Source organism: Zootermopsis nevadensis, unplaced genomic scaffold (genome assembly GCF_977971745.1).
Source record: "Zootermopsis nevadensis isolate Lab colony 2312 unplaced genomic scaffold, Znev_1.0 Znev_ptg000001l, whole genome shotgun sequence".
NCBI classification, from domain to species: domain Eukaryota; kingdom Metazoa; phylum Arthropoda; class Insecta; order Blattodea; family Termopsidae; genus Zootermopsis; species Zootermopsis nevadensis.
This window is the reverse complement of record NW_028259133.1, coordinates 21,917,008-21,936,056: the sequence shown is the minus strand read 5'-3', so window position 1 is coordinate 21,936,056 and position 19,049 is coordinate 21,917,008. Positions and strand designations below refer to the sequence as shown.

Sequence of the window (19,049 nt, the reverse complement as noted above, 5' to 3'; positions counted from 1 at the left end):
TACTGCCTCCATCATCGGGATAGCCACTATCTGCAGTACTACATGGTATAAGATCCCAGAAGACATCCATTTTCATACTTGATGTCAACACCTCAAATCTCAAATTTATTACTACTATTTTTTCTAAATTTTCATTGAAGCTAGTAAATCCACTGGTACAAGGTACAGTACTTGTGTTCGATTCCGATAAATTATATGCATCCCCCCCTCCCGTGACCCCCCCCCCCCCCCCCCTTCTGCTTCATCTCTCGTGCCTCGGCTCATCCCAACGCCGCTAACTGCTTCTTCTCTTCAGAGTATAAATACTTTCTCCTCATATTTTAACAGCATTCATGTGTTGTTAGCTGAGCCCTTACAAACAAGTCTTGAGGGTACGTCTTTTTTTAAACAAAAAGCTGAGTCCGAAGCCCGTGTTTTCGAGTGTCATCTCGTGCTAAAGTCGTTGCTCGCGTTTTGTGATCAGCTGCTACAGTTTTGCCAATGAGTGTACACGCCTGTTGACCGCCACTGCCCGAGGGGCGTTGCTATAGGTAAGAACTGTGTGACGACGTACACAACCATATTTGGTGATGTACCGTCAATGTGACTGTCGCAGGTTTCATAAAACATTCAGACCAACTGTAAAATAATATCTTAAACTCAGATCGTGTGCAGATCGAGTCTTATCTACAAAGAGACAAACGAATATCTACCACGTAAATAGATCTTGGAGTGAATGATGTTTGACATTAGGTCCATTTGTGGGGTTTTGTGAAGGCGACGAACCCCCGCGTTTTATAAGAAGGAAGGGAATTTCGATACCAGATTTCTCATGGAGGACTCTGCTCTAAGGGTTTAGTTTGTTAACCACAGCTAAGGATTTGTTTTATCTTCTATATTTATTGATAGTTTCGGTGTCCGTGGACATAAATGAAATCAGACAGAGTACGAAAAGTAAAAATATTGTAAACTGAATAAATAAATAAGAAAATTTCGGTAACAATAATAATACAGTGAAATGGAAGAGTGTTCGTCAGTTTCGGGAATCCCACAGGGCCGCATGTCTGACGTAAGTAAGCAAACCGTCTGTCTGAGTGTTACGAGATTTTACGACAGCAAAGATTTGTCGCTGGCAGAAATTAAAATACAGATAAAAAAAAACTGACCGACTCGTATGTGCCTCTTAACCACTGTCCTAATTATGATTACATTTTACCATCTGCAAATAAGTAAAACATTAAGAAATTCTGAAAAATACTTGGCCTATTATAACGAGAATCCTTTTCTTTTGTTCCGTCAGAAAAATCACGATAACCCACCCACCAAATTGTTTTCTTTATTTATATTTCGGTTATTAAACACAATGCAGAAAGAAGATTCTGGAACTGCAAAGTAGCTGGTGTTCACAAAATTGTATCAGTAATTAATTCCATCCTACACGCAACTATTGTAAATTGAAGTCTTTGCCACAATTTCAAAGGATACCTCTACACAAGAATTTTGTCTTTTTTATGTACAGACGAGACATGTGCTTACATTTAAGTTTCTCTGCATTAATTTCTGGGACAATATTCTTTTCCAACAGCGTCATACTTCCTGAAGCAACGAAGCTAGTATAGCCCCTATCACACGTGGTGAAATATGCACGGCAGAATGTCCACTTTTGTCTCCTCAACTTCTTTAAACCACTGTCAATGCCTTACGTTTCTAATCGACTAACCCACCACTGCCCTTTGTCGGTGTAGTTCAATCTCTGCGATACCACCCGCAGCACTGCAGAGTCGGATAAGTTGCCTTCTGACAGTGGGCAAAATTGCAGCAAAAGAGGACTCTTTATCTAATATCAAGGGGAAACATGTACTAAGGCGGTATCAGAAATTTCAAAGAGTGTTTTGTTTAAAAATACAAATAATTTTATATTTAAATACAAATCGTGTGCGGTCAAAGCAAATCACTTATAATTTGGAAGAAGCCAAATTTACTCAAGTTGAAATCTTCCTTCCTGAATGAAGTCAGTACACAGAACAGTGCATTTTTACTCCTAAGCTGAAATACTAATTAATCTATGAGATTTTTAATAATTTTAACAGATGATGAAGTAATATAAACTTGCTCAAAGCTTCAGCAATTAACTCCTTGTGCGTTTGCCAAATTTCACTTTTGACCTATCTAAATGACATCAATGGCGCATGCGCGGGTGGGTGACTGATATCTGCCCGGCGGAGGATTCCCCACATAGCAGATCGTCTGTCTGTGGATTTCCCACTCCACCAACCACGATTATGGCGGCAGTACGTCCTGAGATAACTTTCGTGTTTATTTTAATCTGTTCACCACAAACTGAACGCGGCCCAGTACCGCGTATGTGAACCGAGACATAAGAAATGCAATGCGGCCTTCGCGGATATTCAGGACAAACAGTAATGACGTCATATACTTTCCTTGTTGCGAGCGGCAAACACAAGCGAACTATTTAACATCTCAGAACGGCGATGTATGCATCTCCACAACACAATGTGTCAGCGCCCGCAGGTGTCTCAACAGCTTGTAGTAACCATCCACGCGTTCCATTAACATTAAATTACATATATGCAAATCACAAATAACAAGCAGAACAAAGTGGACGGTCCACGGATCAGAAATCCAAGGATATTTTCGTAAAATCCAAACATTGTGTCTAGTGGCCATATTCGAGTATTAGAGCACCAGATTTTCAGTAAAGATGCCACCTCTACAACGTGTAATACCATTTACAACACAAGTCAGCAAGTTACACAACATTTTGTGTATTTAAGTTATATGCACAAAGCAAAGAATATTTGTAGATAACACAAACACAAACATTCAACACAGCTAACACCAGAGCTCGTCACTGCATCACAACCAATCTCCCTGAGATACATCGTAAAGGTAGAGCCCCCATATACTTCTACGTCTTCCAGGTGGACGTTTTACACTAAAATTCTGCATATATTAATTTTCGTCCCACATTATCCAAAACCAAGACAAATAACTCCAAACATTTTACTTGTCTGTGATCTAATTAAATGGACACTTAGTTAACACATCAGCTGATGAAAGGGCAGTCAAAATACTTTATGCCCACGTAAGTTCGTAATGCGAGGCAGTTTCTGGCCTTGTTTAAAGTTCAATTTGCTGTTTTGACAATTCCTGTCCGACGGACGGACGGACTAGCTCCCTCGATCGCAAATCTCAGTTTTACATCCCTTAAATTAAATATAAACACTGGACACTGTAAAGTTAGGCGCGAACGTTCTTAGGGGCTGACAAACAGACAGACGTAGTAAGGGCTGGTTTCCGATTCTTTCGTAAACACGATTTTAAAAAAAAAAACTCTCTCAATCTGTTCATAAACTCTTCCCACAAAACGTACAGACATGCATCTTAAACAGCTTTGTCGTCTTACAATTCTTAATTAAACGTATCAGCAGAAAACCAAGACATTTTAAACAAATCATTATCAGGGCGTACGTTACTAGCGATCATTTGCCTCTATCTTGGCGGTGGGGGTGGGGGAGGGGGAGGAAGGAGAATGACTGCCATTTACACGTCTAAAATGCCTCGTTCTTTAAGCCACTTTAATTTCAGAGAAGGGGAATTTAAGCCTATAAATTAAGTTCTGATAAATTAAACTTTTAAGGGCTCCTGTAACTAATGTGAGTCATAAGAAGATATTCAGGAATTAATTATGATAGTGTTTAATTTAACTTGATATTGACTGTACTAACTTGTTTCAGGGTCTCAGGACAGAAACGAGGGATGAGGGGGCGACTTCTTCTCTTCATCGTGCAGGTAAGTCAAACTCATCTTACCTACGGTCTAATTACAGAAGGGCCTTTAACCAATTTAATTTTAAGCGCAAAAAGGAACTATATCCAAATACATGGAGCGGTGTCTTCTTCGAGTAGATAATCGATCGGCCACTAAAGAAATTCGCGTTAAGGAACCCCTAAGGTCCATTACCGTGTTCAAAAAATCCCGCACTGAACACTATCCTAAGCCACATGAATCCAATCCACAAACTCAGACTTCCTATAACTCCATCCTTTGTTTCATAGGCTTCTAGGAGCTAAAACCTGTCCCTTATCCCAAGGCAAGAACACAAAAATGAAAATTACAACGGAAATTTTTAGTCGAACTTGAAGAGAAGATACTTGGACGCAGATAAGATGATAATATTAAAATGAATCTTACGGAAACATACAGTGCTTATTAATTATTATTAAACTTAATGAATACATTGTAAGTTACAAAACACCTAATTAAGCCATAAGTACTGTGGAAATCTACCGCTCATGACCTGCGGAGCGTGTTCAATAGAAGATGTTAGGAGTAATCGCCTGCCCCTTCACGCACGTGGACCGTTTGGTACTCCACACACGTGGCTTGGGGAGAGACGCAGACTCTAAACTGTCATCTTGATTATGAAGGGTCCAGCCTGTGTTTATGGCTACTCCATCTAATGGCTAATAATAATATTACATTACCTAACGTAGCAATTATCTCTCTGAATTCCTACTTTTGGTCTACCTCGTTCATAAAAAAACATAAATAAAACGTAAGCGGACAGTAATAGTATGGAGTAATATTTGTTCACAAGTAAATAAGACACTCGGCATGCCTTGTACGGTAAACACTGATACGGACTTGAAACTTCACTACGTTTCTTTCTGAGCTATATTCAGCATTTCAGCCTGTTAATTTAAGCCAGTTCAATCCACTCCCAGCCTCAAAATCTGTATTCCATTGCTGCTTACGTTCGACGGCACGTTGGCCGAATTTAAAATCACACCCTAGCATTTGGTTACGTTACGTGTTCCTCGTACTTCAAACACCGAATTACTTGTACTCGTAATTTGAATACTTTTTATTTACACGCAAAGCTCTGACGATAATTGTGTGTCTCTCTCCAAACATTGCTGTGTGGTAACTCTAGTAACACGATCCAAATAAGACTTCATTAGCTGCGTTACATCTCAGCCGACGTGTCAGTATTTGCACTGAGTATGCTAACTTTCACTTCTGACTTTGCTCAAATGTTTCGTTACGTTAGAAATCCATCCAAAATAAATGTTTCACATTGACAACAGCGGAAGCGACCCCTAAACTGCTTTATTTTTAAAATAAATACAACTGAAATAACAAAACTTTTTATTTATTATAAGGATATGATAAACAAATATCCAGCTGACTCATTTTCTACCATTCACTGCTGTGAGGACACACGGTGATAATTTTACGAAATTAAATGGTTGCTAGGCAACAAACACGTAGATTTTCAACTATAAAAAAACATAATATACGACAGTAATTGATTTATTAACGAAGCAGCACCATAAATATATGAAGATGGCTGTCTTGTTGGTTGTAACACAGTGTAGTCTGTCAGACGTTTTTCACGGGTGCTCGCCGCAGGCAAACACCTCTTAAACGTCGGTAAACTTGTACCAGATTACAGGGCGCTACAATCCAGAACACAGCCATCTTCATACTCGCTGCCATGAGAACCTGAAACCTCACGGTAAATGCAATCATTCGCTAAAGGACTGAGGATAAATCTACACCTCGCTGGGTCACTGTTCGTCTGTAGACAAATTTGCCTCGGCTTACACCGTTTTCTGCGCCAGCAACATTTAATTGCCTTCCAAACAGGCGGATTCGTAGCCAAGGCGGTTAAAACCATGTTTAGAGAACACTTTAAAAAATGTTTAAGCTGAAATCAACTACGATAAGTTAGCACCGCGCTAAACAAACTCGGTAAATAACGTGTGGGTTCCGTTGTGAAACGAGTCAACATATTTCAGAGCAATTCTGTGTTGAGAAGTCACGAACGAGCTGACAGACGTTTGAACTTTGCAACACGGCTCTCCGGGAAGAGACGTTAAGCCGATGTGACGTAACACTTTCACTGTAAGATTCATCTTCGTTCAGGAACGCGGTGGAAGATGCTGTGTCAGCCAGCAGTCCTATATATAAGAAACAGTTTCTGGGTGAAAGTAGTTTTAACATATTACTTACGACAGCTTATTTATATATATTTTTGAATCTATCATTAAATGTAATTTGTGTTCGTCACAAAATATCGGGGCGACCATGGGATACCTAAGCATAGATGATATAATAATATTAAAATGTATCTTCAATAAAGACGGTGCAAGGCTGTAGAATGAATCGATCAGTCTCAAGATACACTCCAATGGCAGACTCTTGTGAACACGGTACCAGTAAGAAACCTTCGGGACCTATAAAAGGCAGGGAATTTGACTAGCTGAGAAACTATCAGCTTCTCAAGAAGTCAGTTTCTCCATGGAGTAACATGTATTAGTATATACGTAAGTAGGTCTAGGTCCTGTTTTTAACTGAATGGTTCGGGATATCAGCAAAATCTTTCCAGTAAAACATTCTCCTCACTTTTCGCAGGAAACTTGTTACCTGGTCTGTTGGCCAGCGAATCATTACGTCACCTCAAATTCAGATGAAGGGAAGAGGCAGATACGCATCTGTATAGAACTGAGGCTAAAGTAACGAACACTCGTTGCTATTAAACAAACGCAAATTCAAAATAAAAAGATCGCAACACGAAACATCATCAAATATTATGATTTCGTTTGAAACACAATATTTGCTGCTGCGATGCAAAAACAAACCTAAATGAGAATTTGCTGTGTTGCATATAGATAAACGATTTTTTGCACTTTCAAATACAATAAGGCTTGTTCAAAAAAAAAATGCGAACAAGTAGACACTGTGCACTCGACTTCCTTCTAAAGGTGTGAAAGGACTTTATTTTTATATAAATCCCACGTAATAACTTAAATATTATAAAAGACGCATGATATGTCGTGTGGTTTAATTTATTAACAAAGATAAAAGGATCATTTTTTCGCATATCGTAAGACACTGTGGGGATTCCTTGCTTTTTACACATTAAAATTATTCACTTTCCTAATTTTTAATTTCCTCTGAACAAAGAGAAAATGTCTGTATGTACTCCGAGCAAACGACGTCTTATATGGATTATTTTGCATTTAAACAGGACCTGAATAAATTGACTCTGAGAATGAATTTCTCTTCGCGAGCACTAAAACCTAACCAACTTGCGTTAAAATCCAAAAGGAATTAAACACAAGCAGAAATTTGTCTCCAAATAAGCAACTTCATCTTCCGCGTTCAACGTTGATAGTTGTCCATCGTTTCTGCAAACATATGACCTACATAAGGCTTCCAAAAACGTCCAGCCTTTTTAAAAATTCACCATGAAGATGGCAACCGCAATGCTTGCCGAAACGCTGGACAACTAGCATTCGACGCGGTGTTTAACCCCGGAAAACCGAAATTACACATTGAACACCAGGCGAGAATCTGATCGAAATATTGGCGATTTTAATCACCAGGAATGCACAGGCCCTGTACATGAGACTGTTATAACAGATAAAAGAGTTCGTAATTTCAATTCGGTTTAGTCTGATAGGACCAAGGGCGGGAAAGGCGGCTTGCACATGAACACGAAGAAGTACTGTCAGTGAAATACTTGGTGCCATGTAACACATCAGGTGGGATTCACACCAGAGCCTGCGAACATCTCGAGGAATGATCACTTACACATCGCATGTTCTGCAACTTTCACGATCCTAACATTTCGATCTTCTTCAGTGGCCTTATTACTACGCACTAAGACGGCCGACAGGTTGTTGCAATAAGCCACTGTAAAACAATCCCCAAACACATATACCGAGTATCGATAGGCGATATAGCAGAGAAGTTGCTTTAGATACGTATCGCCTGTCACCAAGGGATATTATTAAAAGCGTTATCGTTTGTCTTCGCGTATGGATTATCGCCTGTTAACAGATGGTTTGGTGTGAATTCCGTCTTGGTATTTATTGTCATATGTCACGGTGGTCTAGCGGTTAGAACGCTGGCCTTGTAATCCTGGGGTCTCGGGTTCGATTCCCGGCGGTGCCCGAATTTATAACTTGTGTTGGGCAAGGCCGTGGTCTAGGCAACACGGAGTTTTCCTCCGTGGCATCCCAACAATTACTCCATTCACACACAGAAGAAGGCAATGGCAAACCACTTCTGGATCATCTGCCAAGAACGTATATGAACAAGTCCCAGTCCGAGAAGAGAAAAGGATGGAAGGATCCTGTTCATATGGACCTGTCGTCAGACAGAACACTAAATAAAATAAATAAGTCATGAAAGCCAAATTCAATATTCTTCACTACTTCACGGCGCGCGTGCTGAAGTGACTGAAGTTCCTGTCACTTGTCAGTGCAAAGACGCGGTTCTCGGCAAACACTGGGAAAGTCGAGGGCTGTTAACACGTGTCCACCCGCTGTGGATCGAAATTGATAGCCGTTATCACAACACCTACGAGGCGCTATTCAATCATGACCTGACCCACTTCGGGCACGGATGGCTCAGACAGCTGCAAATACTCTTACACGGCGAAGGCGAGAAAGTTCCAAGGAGACGAGTAACAAAAGACCGGGTTAGGTATTTCTATTGTGGAGACATTACCAACATGAGAGCTGCTAAGAGGCGGCGATTTCTACTTTGTGACGTTCATTTCATACCAAGGGCCAGAAACTGCGTGGGTGTGACACGAGAAAACGCGAGATGGAACATCACGTGTTACGCATACAGACATTAAAATTCTGTAAACATCTGTAAATATTAGTCGTACAGGTAATTTTCAAATTATAACAGCACACAGTTTCAAGTGGGATACCTGAACGGAAAATATCGAGTAACAGATGTGAGGATAATATTAAAATGGATGTGAGGAAAGAGGTTGTGAACTTTCTATGAATCATAACACTGTTATGAAACTTCGGTTTCATAAAAAGGCAGATAATCTGACAAAGCGAGAGACCATCAGCTTATCAAGGATGCGATTAAGACGGTAGGCCTTTTATAGATCAGTGTGTTCCTTCTGCAAGCCTGTCCATCGTACAGAACATGTAACAGGAGATTTCCTTTAGCATGAGACAAACTGCTTCTTGAGTGATCAAGTGTTTGCCGAAGCACTTTCTCTCTCGCTTAGAGACTGAAATGTGTTGCGAGTCACTTCCTGCAGCCTCGCCAGATTTAACTGCGCGACTGACTACACGTGGGATTATTATTATTATTATTATTATTACTACTAAAAGACATCAAAGTATCAACGAAGGAAACTTTCGATTCTTGAAATTTTGAGAATTTCTTCTCGTTGGAAGAATAGTAAGCTTTCTAGTATACGAGAAGGAAACAGTGCTACATGCACAACCCATCTCAATCTCTTGGATGTAATCCTATTAATATTTGAAGAGCTCCTCATTATGTAATTATCTCCAGCCTCCTGCGAGTTACTTATGACAAATGGTCTTTCATGACCGTAAAACCTGGTCTGTAACTTTAAATAAAGAACGTACGAACAGATTATGTGAGAGGAAGATGCGAGGAGAATACGAGGCCAAGGAAACAGGAGAATGGGACAGTATGAAGGGGGATACAATAATAATCTGTGTTCTTAAGCGAATATTAGCGTAATGAAATCGAGGATGAGATGGACAGGACATGTAGAAGGCATCGGGCGGCAAGAAATGCATACAAACTTTAGGTTAAAAAAATTGATGACTTCTGAAGCGTATTCGTAGAAGTGAGGATAATATTAAAATGGATATTACGGTGAGGACTGGATTTAGGTCAGGGACCAGTGGCGATCTCTTGTGAATGAAGGTTTGGAGATTTTGTTGACCAGCTGAAGTCGAATGGTTATTGAAGAGTGGAATCCTTTCGATACAGAGGGACAGACGGATGTGTGGTGGCACGATTCAAGTCACGCGCGCAAATGTCGTAGGTCACGTCGGCACAGCAGTCTCTTGTCTGGGAACAGACCGCAAAGCCAGCTTCTGCACGAACGGTTGCATAACTCGCAAACCAAGGCTGAAGACGCTGGCCACGTCCCGTCTTCTTCTTCTTCTTCTTCTTCTCGGGGCACACGCAAAAAACAAACTGAAATTCAGGCACAGCTGCCCAGAATTTTTTTAAGCTCCTTGTTCCCATTTCTCTGTTCCCACTTTTTCTCACAGCTGTTTCGGAGTTTAAAGTGCCTTCCTCTAGCAGGAATCAAAACCCGGGCGTCCAGTAAATTCTTCTCACATTCTTCTCAGATCCTTTTACCAAATTTCACCGTAAATTGTCCAGCAGCTTCGGATATTAAGCCTTCAAATGAACAGTCGTTTTAGCTCTGAAGATGGAAGCATTATGTTCTACCGAAACGTTTGTATCGACCTACGAGTCCACGCGGCGTTATAAACGTCGACATCTTCATCACCGCATAAATTTTCTTGACAAAGTGAGCGACTATTAGCTTCTACTGGGAGTTTAGTAAGGTCTGTGATCACGCCCACGTAAAGGCTATCAAGTTCCTGCCTAAGTACAGAGGAGGTTCCAAAGATGGATACCATACATTCTTCATTCACAATTGAAAATAGACTCAATATAATAGACTTTGTGGTTTCAAGAATGCACAGTTGAGCCGAGCAGCTACTTTAGGCCTAATTTTATCCGTACAGTAACGACACACTTTTCCTCAGTACGTTCCACTTTACGTTTGACTGTGACTGTTTACGGACTGGGACCGTAATTGACAAATCCCGGAAACATCTGTTGAATTTGGGAACCACAAAATGGTTTAGAAACTAAGATGGAGCCCGTAATTGATCACGTGTGTTGCCATATATAAACGTCTTGGATAATTACGGAGGCAGTCCGACAGATGAAATTACAAGGCGCAAAGAAATATCAACGCCACTGGTACATCCCTCCCCGCGCCCGTCCGCGTCCTCAATAAAATGGGACTGAGGAGGAAAGAGGTTTACCTCTCAGTCCAGGAAAGAAACTTGGAATTTTAGAGCCAGGGCAGAGAAAGTCAAGTTTCGAAAAATTCAAGATTCGTCAAACATAAGTCATCTCAAAATAATAACAAGTAAAATTTGAAGATAGAGTTAAATGCACATTGGGTGTGACTCATTTCCACTGAAGAGGAGGAATTATCCTGTAGGATTTGAGGTTTTCACGGCGGTGAGTTTGAAGATGGTATTATCGCCCTGATGATGGAGGCAGTAAGGACCTCTGAAACGTCGGTAAACTTCTACCAGACTACACGTCGCAACAACCCAGAAGACAGCCATCTTCGGGGAATTGTCCTGTTAGCTGGTACGTCCGGCTACTGACTAACTAGATGGCTTACCGAACCCGAAGGTTCATCACCGAATTAACCAAAGCCCTCCACCGGACCCTGTCCTGGGCCAACAAAATCCAGTCTCCTTCAACTCCTATCTCCCATAGATCCCGCCTGACATTATCCTCCCATCTATGTCTAGGTCTCCCCAGCGGTCTCTTGCCCTCAGGCTTCCCAACCAATACCCGGTGCCCCATTCATGCGTGCCACATGCCCCGCCCATCTCATTCTTCTCGACTTAATCGCCCTGACAATATTGGGGGAGGGGTACAGATTTTTAAGCTCGTCATTATGCAGTTTTCTCCTTACCCCATCATCTTCTCTCCTAGGCCCAAATATCCTCCTCAACACCCGATTCTCAAACACCTGCAATCTGTGTTCCTCCCTCTGAGTGAGAGACCATGTTTCGCACCCATACAAAACAACAGGCAATATTAATGTTTTGTATACTTTAATTTTCAGGTTCGAAAAAGAAATTACTGCCCGTTCCTTTACGAAATGTGGTTAAAATAATTTCCGCCATACGCAAAGTAGATGTGAAGGACCAATATGAAGAAATTTACCTGAAAGTCTTTAACCTCCTACCAAGTTGCGTCCATCTCTACATTTTATACATATTATTACATTTTGAAACCTTCGCATTCCGTCTTTCAACTCCCCCCCCCCCCCACAATGTACACGTAAAATGCGTACGTATAATTATACCGATATGTCTATGGAATAATTTATCTTGCATATAAAATTACTTTAAAAAAATTTCTTCTGATTAAGCGAAACTTTTATGAAATAAAGAGTAACAGAAGCTAAACTGCCAAACTTTCGACTCGAAAAAAGTGTTCCTACTTCAGTGTGTGTGATAAGTCTTGTGGCCCGCGGACCCCTGATGATCTTACCCTCGTCGACAGAGATCGGTTAAAAGACCAGGTGAAGGACAGCGAAATGACATGCGTTCTTCTTGAGGCTTTGGACTGAAGAGAGTCCAGCTCGCTTCATTACGCAATGCCTCACTTCTTCATGCCGCCAGTTTCACATCTCTTCATCAGGAACATGGGTTACGGAACAATCAGGAAATCAACTTTCCTGGCTGACCTTTGCCGTACAGTGCTCAGCAGTTGCCCGCACAAACACGCGCTTCTCACGCCAAACCCCAACCCATGTCAACAGCTGGTATTACAGACTAGTATATCAGAACACACAGGCCGACGTAACAGATTACACGATGGGGAAGAAGAATAAGAAACTGGAAGCTTGCATCTGCTGATGGTCCAATGGTCGCTTGGCTAGTTACGAAATTCATCGTCTTGTAAGGAAATAGAAGACCCGTTGTTGCGTTCACAACAGCCCGCTAATGCGCTGAACCTGTGAGCCAGATGAATCCAATCCACACCCAATTTAATTTAAAATCCATCTTAATACGACCCCCCACCCCCTTCTACTAGCTTCCCCCGCCGAAATTCTCTGCTTGACCCATCAGTCAATGATTGAACTTCGTCCGGCAGAAACTCCATTGGCCCCAGTGACTATTTCTGTACACGTAAATTTGTCCCTAAGTTTAATTACGCACCAAGTCATGAAGACGTATGAATGAGTGGATGTACCGCTCCATGTATATTTGACCTCGGCACTAGGCGGGGGTGAGTGATTAGCTTCAGGCCCCGGCCGCTTTAATTAAAATCAAACGGATGTGAAATTCAAATTAATTGGTATTTGTCGTGGGAATTACAAGCAGTGATCATGGTTAATCGACAACCTACAATCGTACACTTGTTAAACGACGCTCATCTACTTTTCAGTAACGGATCGTTCTTGTGGCGGATAAGAATACGCCAGTAGAAAGTTTTCAGATGTCAGTACTTCACTCTATATGGTATAACGCGCAAAACAGGATCTGACATTTAAAAAGCTGCACGAGTGTGGACACGTGACAGACACATGCGCCGATACACACAGCGAGAAACGATCCGACAACCTTCTGGGCGTGATTCAGCTTGATTTGAAACAACCGCATTAACACAATCTCTCGTAATACTCTTTTACAGTTATCCAATGAGAAGGAGGTTGTCTTCTGGGTTGTAGCGAGTGTATTCTGGTAGAAGTTTACCGACGTTTCAGACTTGCTTGCTGATCCATCATCAGGTCGAACGGCAAAGTTGTCGGTTGAGTTTACTCACTGCCCTGACGACGGAGGCAGCAAGTACCTCCTAAAACGTTAGTAATATTCTAGCAGACTACAAGGAGTTACAACCCAAAAGACAGTCATCTTCATTCTATGTTCTTGCCTCGAATAAAGAAGGATCATTTTCAATTCATAAGAAACAGGTTGCAAAATTATTTTTCTTACCGACATTTCGTATACCAGATGGACTTGAAATTAATTTTCAAAATATATTCTTCTCCTGTCTCATCATGAACCTGGTTTATGTTCTGTCAGCGTTGTCACCACACATTTGAATTGTAAAATATTCTCATACATACGGCAAGGTCACGCCTGCTGGGTTCTGAAACTTCTAGTCAATGATATGACGAGTTAATCTCATGCTCACAAAAGGAAGTCAAAGGTCAAACTTTCAAAACGATTTAGGACGGTACAGCGCCGACTACTCACGCCGTGTTGGAAATGCAAGAACAGGTGTTTCCATTTGCCATTAGGTCATTATAAACGCTCCCAATCCATAACTTAAGAGTGCTCAATATCACTATAATCAGTCAAGTGTTCTGGTGCAAACCCTCGAGGGCGCGGCGAAGGTGTCAAACGTTAGCGTGTTTCATTCATAGTCAGCGAACTTCGACAATAAGTATGCTGTGTGCATCCTTGATTTCTTACGTTGAATATGAAATATCCCTAAGTAAAACTTTTGTATACTGCGAGTACAGCGCGGAACACATTCAGGTCTACCACCCTACAATTCCTAATTACACTAACCAAAGAGCTCAACATTCAGAGAGATGCTGACTTAAGATGTTGGAAACTTTACTGAAAAGTAAAACTATTATATGGTGATACGACGTCCATTTTCACAACAAAGTTCTTGCATTCGTAGCAGTGAGGGTGTGTGTTAAATCCAGTTTGCTCAGGATAGGGCCCAGACGCGGGCTCTTGTGAACACGATAATTAATATTTGAATTCCATTTTTAAAGACATAAGTTTGAAAAGCGCTGATCTAAGAAGGCGGTGATTAAAACGCAGGCCCAATGAACACTAGTTTTGTGACGTACCATAGCCTTAAACGAAGCTGTTACTTAAAATTATGGGGGTCAAACCGATCCAGTACGCAGAACCTGAAAATTCGCCATGAAATTAGAGATCTCAGTAAGATCTACAGTTTCTATGTAAAAGGTATCTTAAACTCGATGAGGATGTAACTGAATGTAAGACAATTTATGGCTTTAAGTTACCTTTGTTCACGGTTTGAACTGGTCAACTAAAAGGCATTCCGCCTCATGTGTAAATGTCACTTATTCCCATCTTGAACTGCGCAGCTGGCTGCAGCCCAGCAGGCGACGAGGGACGACATAGACGCTGATAGTGCCGCTATCAACGCCCTGGCACCCTTGCACCACCAACACCACGAACACCACACACACATCTCACGGCTCGACGTCAAATGCGACAGCAAGGGCATCTCCGTCGTGATCGACTTCGACGGGCCGTTCAGCGGGACTGTCTACAGCAAGGGGCACTTCGATAACCCGAAATGCAGGTAACACACAGTCGCTCAGTTACTCAAGAAATTTCTCGCCTCTGAAGGAATCCGAAGGTTCATTACCGGGGTTCACTGGAGCCCATCACTCGACATTAACCCTGATCGACATGTATCCCGTCCGTATACCTTCATTCTTTATGGGTCACTTTAATATTATCCTCCGCTTTATACGCCTAGGTTTCGCAAGTGGTCCCCACCCCTTCAATGTTTCCAAAGTAAATCGTAATTTTGCATTTATCATCTGCCCATGCGTGCTACATACGTCACTCATCTCATCCTCCATTTGAACAACGTGATATTTAGTAAAAGGTGAAAATTAAGAAGTTCCTTATTATGTAAGAGTTCTTATTCTCATGGCGGCGAGTATGAAGATGGCTGTCTTCTGGTTTGTTGCGCCGTGTAGTCTGCTATAAGTTTAACGGCGTTTCAGTCGTGCTTCATGCCTCCATCATCAGGGCGATGAGAAAGCCGTGCGCGGCTTCTATTAGACTACACGGCGCAAACAACCCGTAAGAGTGGCTTAATTGGCGGAAGTCTAAAAGAAACGTTTCCCTCAAGCTAAAATCGATGCGGACACAATCAAAAAGACTGGCAGCAGAATGTCTGCATTTCGGGTATCAACCACGTATTAAAAATGTAAACACCAGCACGGCATACAATTTGCTGCGGGTCACTGGTTCCGCCTCCCACATTTAAATTTACATTTCTTAACGAGTATAATTTTTAACTAAAAGAAACTTAAGTCACTTATTAACTGTGGCGTACTCAAGAGTTTACACTGAGTATGTCGTCCATCGTACAAGTAGTAACAGTTGCATAACTACCAGGAAATGAAGCTGCTGTTTCTGCCGAGTCGTTAAAATACCGCAGATATCTGATAAAGTTCAAAGGGCATACGTACCCTTTCGTAAGTTATACGAGAGTTAAATATAAAACCTCGTTATAATGAAAAGATATGTAATTACATATTTTAACTAAATAATAAATTCTAAAGCGTCACGTACAAACTCCATTAGGAGGTCACATATTAAGGTAAGAACAAAACCAAAAATATAAACACGTTTTTGCTACAGTCTCAAAATTTTTAAACTCGCATGACACCACAACTGCCTAAATGCTTAATTATTTCAAGTTTCTAAAAGGGCAGACGCGCTTCGAACGGTCAGTAATGGCGATTAGATTTCACAAAGATAAATATCTTCCCTTCCACCAGCACAGTTCATTCAATTCACGCACTGGTCTACCGGATGAACGAGAAGCAGTAAGTTATAAAATTTCATGAAAATAATTACACAGATTATTTACGTAAATTGAAAATGTCCGTCCTTATACAACGCTCCTGTCTCAAAGAAGTAATCAAAGAAACACGTTATAATTTTTAAAAGCATAAAATGTGAATATTAAAATTATTTTAAAAAAATCACTTACCCTTGAATATCCGAACCACGTACATAACGTTCTGAAGTTTTGTATAAATGCGCAAGCTTACGGCAGGCCCAGGTTGAAAGCAGCCTACAAAATTAAAAATCAAGCAACGCTCTGTCAGTATTTATTCCTCTTAAGTAAGGAGTATGGGGGGAACAGAGGTTTTGCTCCACGCATTCTTAGTCTCGGTCCTCTCTGACCTCGTTTCGCCTTGTACACAGAAGGTGCGGAAATAATGACTACCACGTCGGAGAACGTGCGCTATTGGGCAATAAGACGCAGTAGCGCGTTATTTCGATGCGAAATTAACGCAGGTGCGCAGATAAAGCAGGCGGAAGTTTCAAAAACGCAATAACGCAGAGGATCGTTGGCATTTCACGTCCGATATTGAACCGCGGCGTTATCGAAATGCAAGATTCCGTCACCCCACTTTGTCGGGACGTTTCGTCTGTTTGCTCGGAACATTTGCATTGCATTTGGCGTTAACTTAACGCTAGTTAAAGATCTAAAGCCAATGACACCTTAAAGCTGGTGAAATACGGAGAAATATGTTGTTAAGAGAACAGGAACATTTCGGAATGCTGACACACATACTAAAGAGTCTAGCTTCATTTTCTTCTTAGCGTGGACAATATGTAGTAATCTATTAAGATAATTTATCCGAAAATAATCGGTGGTCGTAAGCCGAGGATGATGATAACACGACCTCCGAAATGATGGTAACCAACTACAAGCTTTGCAACCCACAAGACCACAATCTACAATTTCAGCGCCGTAAAAAATTCCTGTCTCATGCACCGGGTCGGAGTTCTACTTACGCTAATGAAACACAAATATCACAAGTTCCACGCAAAGCAATTAACAACGCGACAGATGAACACGATTTTTTCACCAAAGTCTTAAAAAGATTACAGTCTTGCTTCTGGTTCACACCTGAGACCACAGTTCCTTCAAGATCAATTTTAATATTATCTCTCACTTAAGCTTGGATTTTCCAAATGGTCTCTCACCTTCAGGATTTAGATTAAAATTGCGTATATCTCGAATCTAATTTTAATGAGACGTTTTTCGTCACAGGACAACGTAGGAAAGGAGTTGCCCAGAAGAAGCCTTTCCTAGCCTAATGGGCATACTAGTCGCTTGCCTTGGTGGTCTCTCCACCGGAAAGTTACAAGGCCGACCACCTGTGCTAGAAGTCCCGCGACTCGGTCTGACTTCGTAACTGTTATGTCTCCAAGACAGAAATAACTCGCATACTTGGAAAACCTGGGGGTTGTCGCGCTAAGGTCACGTCATTTCCATATGTTTACATCTTTAACGCGGGCGAAGAATACTTCAAGACTTAAACTGACCTTTCCACACGACGTAGAGAATTTGACCATCAGAAGCTTGGAGATAAATCTGACATGTAATATGAATTTCTGACGGCTGAATAAAACCCCGACCGACGGTGTGGAGACTGGTTCCACCTCTCTTTGTGATGGGTGTGAGAATGTACAGCAACATTCTCGAAAAATACGGCCGAATGTGATCTTACTACTTTGTGGGGGGGCTCACACTGGAATCACTAACGAGTATCACCAGTAAACGTTTGGCACCGCACTGTCCAGTGTCCTTGAGATTATCCACATTCTACATCATTCTAAAATATATGTCTATAATGACGAAATTACATTTCATGAAGAAACATCTGTATTTTAAATGCTGGCGAAAGTGTTAGGCAAGCAAACTGTTCTTTGGAGTTACGAATACGATGAATTTATTTACAACCGCGGGAGACCAACTCTATCCTTGTCCCACTTTCAGACCTGGGTATGCTGTGCAGTCTACGGTCTGTATGGTTCACTTCGAAGATGAGAGAGGCTGCGTATCTCACGAACACCACATCTTAATCCGATTCTCAGATTCAAAGCGTCTAATTCTAACGAACGCGGTCAAATTACTTCATGCAGCATTCTCCGTTTCTCTGTCTCTGGTCTGGTTGCTAGGCAATCGTAATAAACATTCATCACTTTTTCGTTACTTGGCAACCATTTAACGCATAAACCTGCCGCTACGAAGTTTTATGAAAATCTATCAAACGGTTCAAAGTTACTTACACACACAAAGGAGCAACACCTTGCATGCTTGAACAGGTACAAACACTCGTTACATAATCATAATTTCTCAAACGGTGATACACCAATGCCACCTGCTTTCCCAGTTATAACATTAATAATATTCCGAGCCCTTTCACATTCCTGAACAAGAGATGTGGTTGTACTTTCTTAAATGTCAAGGTCTCTCCAAAGCAGTACAGCAGAGACCACGGCAAAGCCAACACTTCACACCATCATCTCCGTTAAAGCAATTATTTACGTTTACAGCACAGAATTCAGAGTGTGGACTTGTAATTACCAAAGTTTCTACAAGACATGCTGCCTCAATTTTCTGCATACAACCAAGGAGACCAAGTTCTGTTTCAGAAACCGTTGGGTAACATTTGAAACTAAGGACAATCAATATTTATAAAAAATAACAACAACAACAGTGACACATGAAACAACTATCAATGTATAAAGGATAACACAAAATAATGTTTAAATTAAATGACGATAAATAGTTATCAGTTGAAAATCACCTGCAAATGCCAAAAAATATTAATTAACATTGCTAAGTTCTGATGTACTAAAGGGTGTTAACACTTTTTG

At 41.2% G+C, this 19,049-nt stretch overlaps 1 protein-coding gene across 2 annotated transcripts in view; it reads left to right on the top strand.

The window, feature by feature from the left end:
- The first annotated feature begins 347 nt into the window (after nt 1-347).
- Nucleotides 348-19,049, top strand: part of LOC110826453 (uncharacterized) — a 36,116-nt gene continuing 17,414 nt past the window's right edge. For both annotated transcript variants that reach the window (XM_087346399.1, XM_087346392.1), the window contains exons 1-3: nt 348-530; nt 3,738-3,792; nt 14,711-14,931. In XM_087346399.1, coding sequence (XP_087202525.1) covers nt 3,760-3,792; nt 14,711-14,931 — 254 coding nt within the window. In that variant the 5' untranslated portion in view covers nt 348-530; nt 3,738-3,759. The remainder of the gene's footprint in view (nt 531-3,737; nt 3,793-14,710; nt 14,932-19,049) is intronic.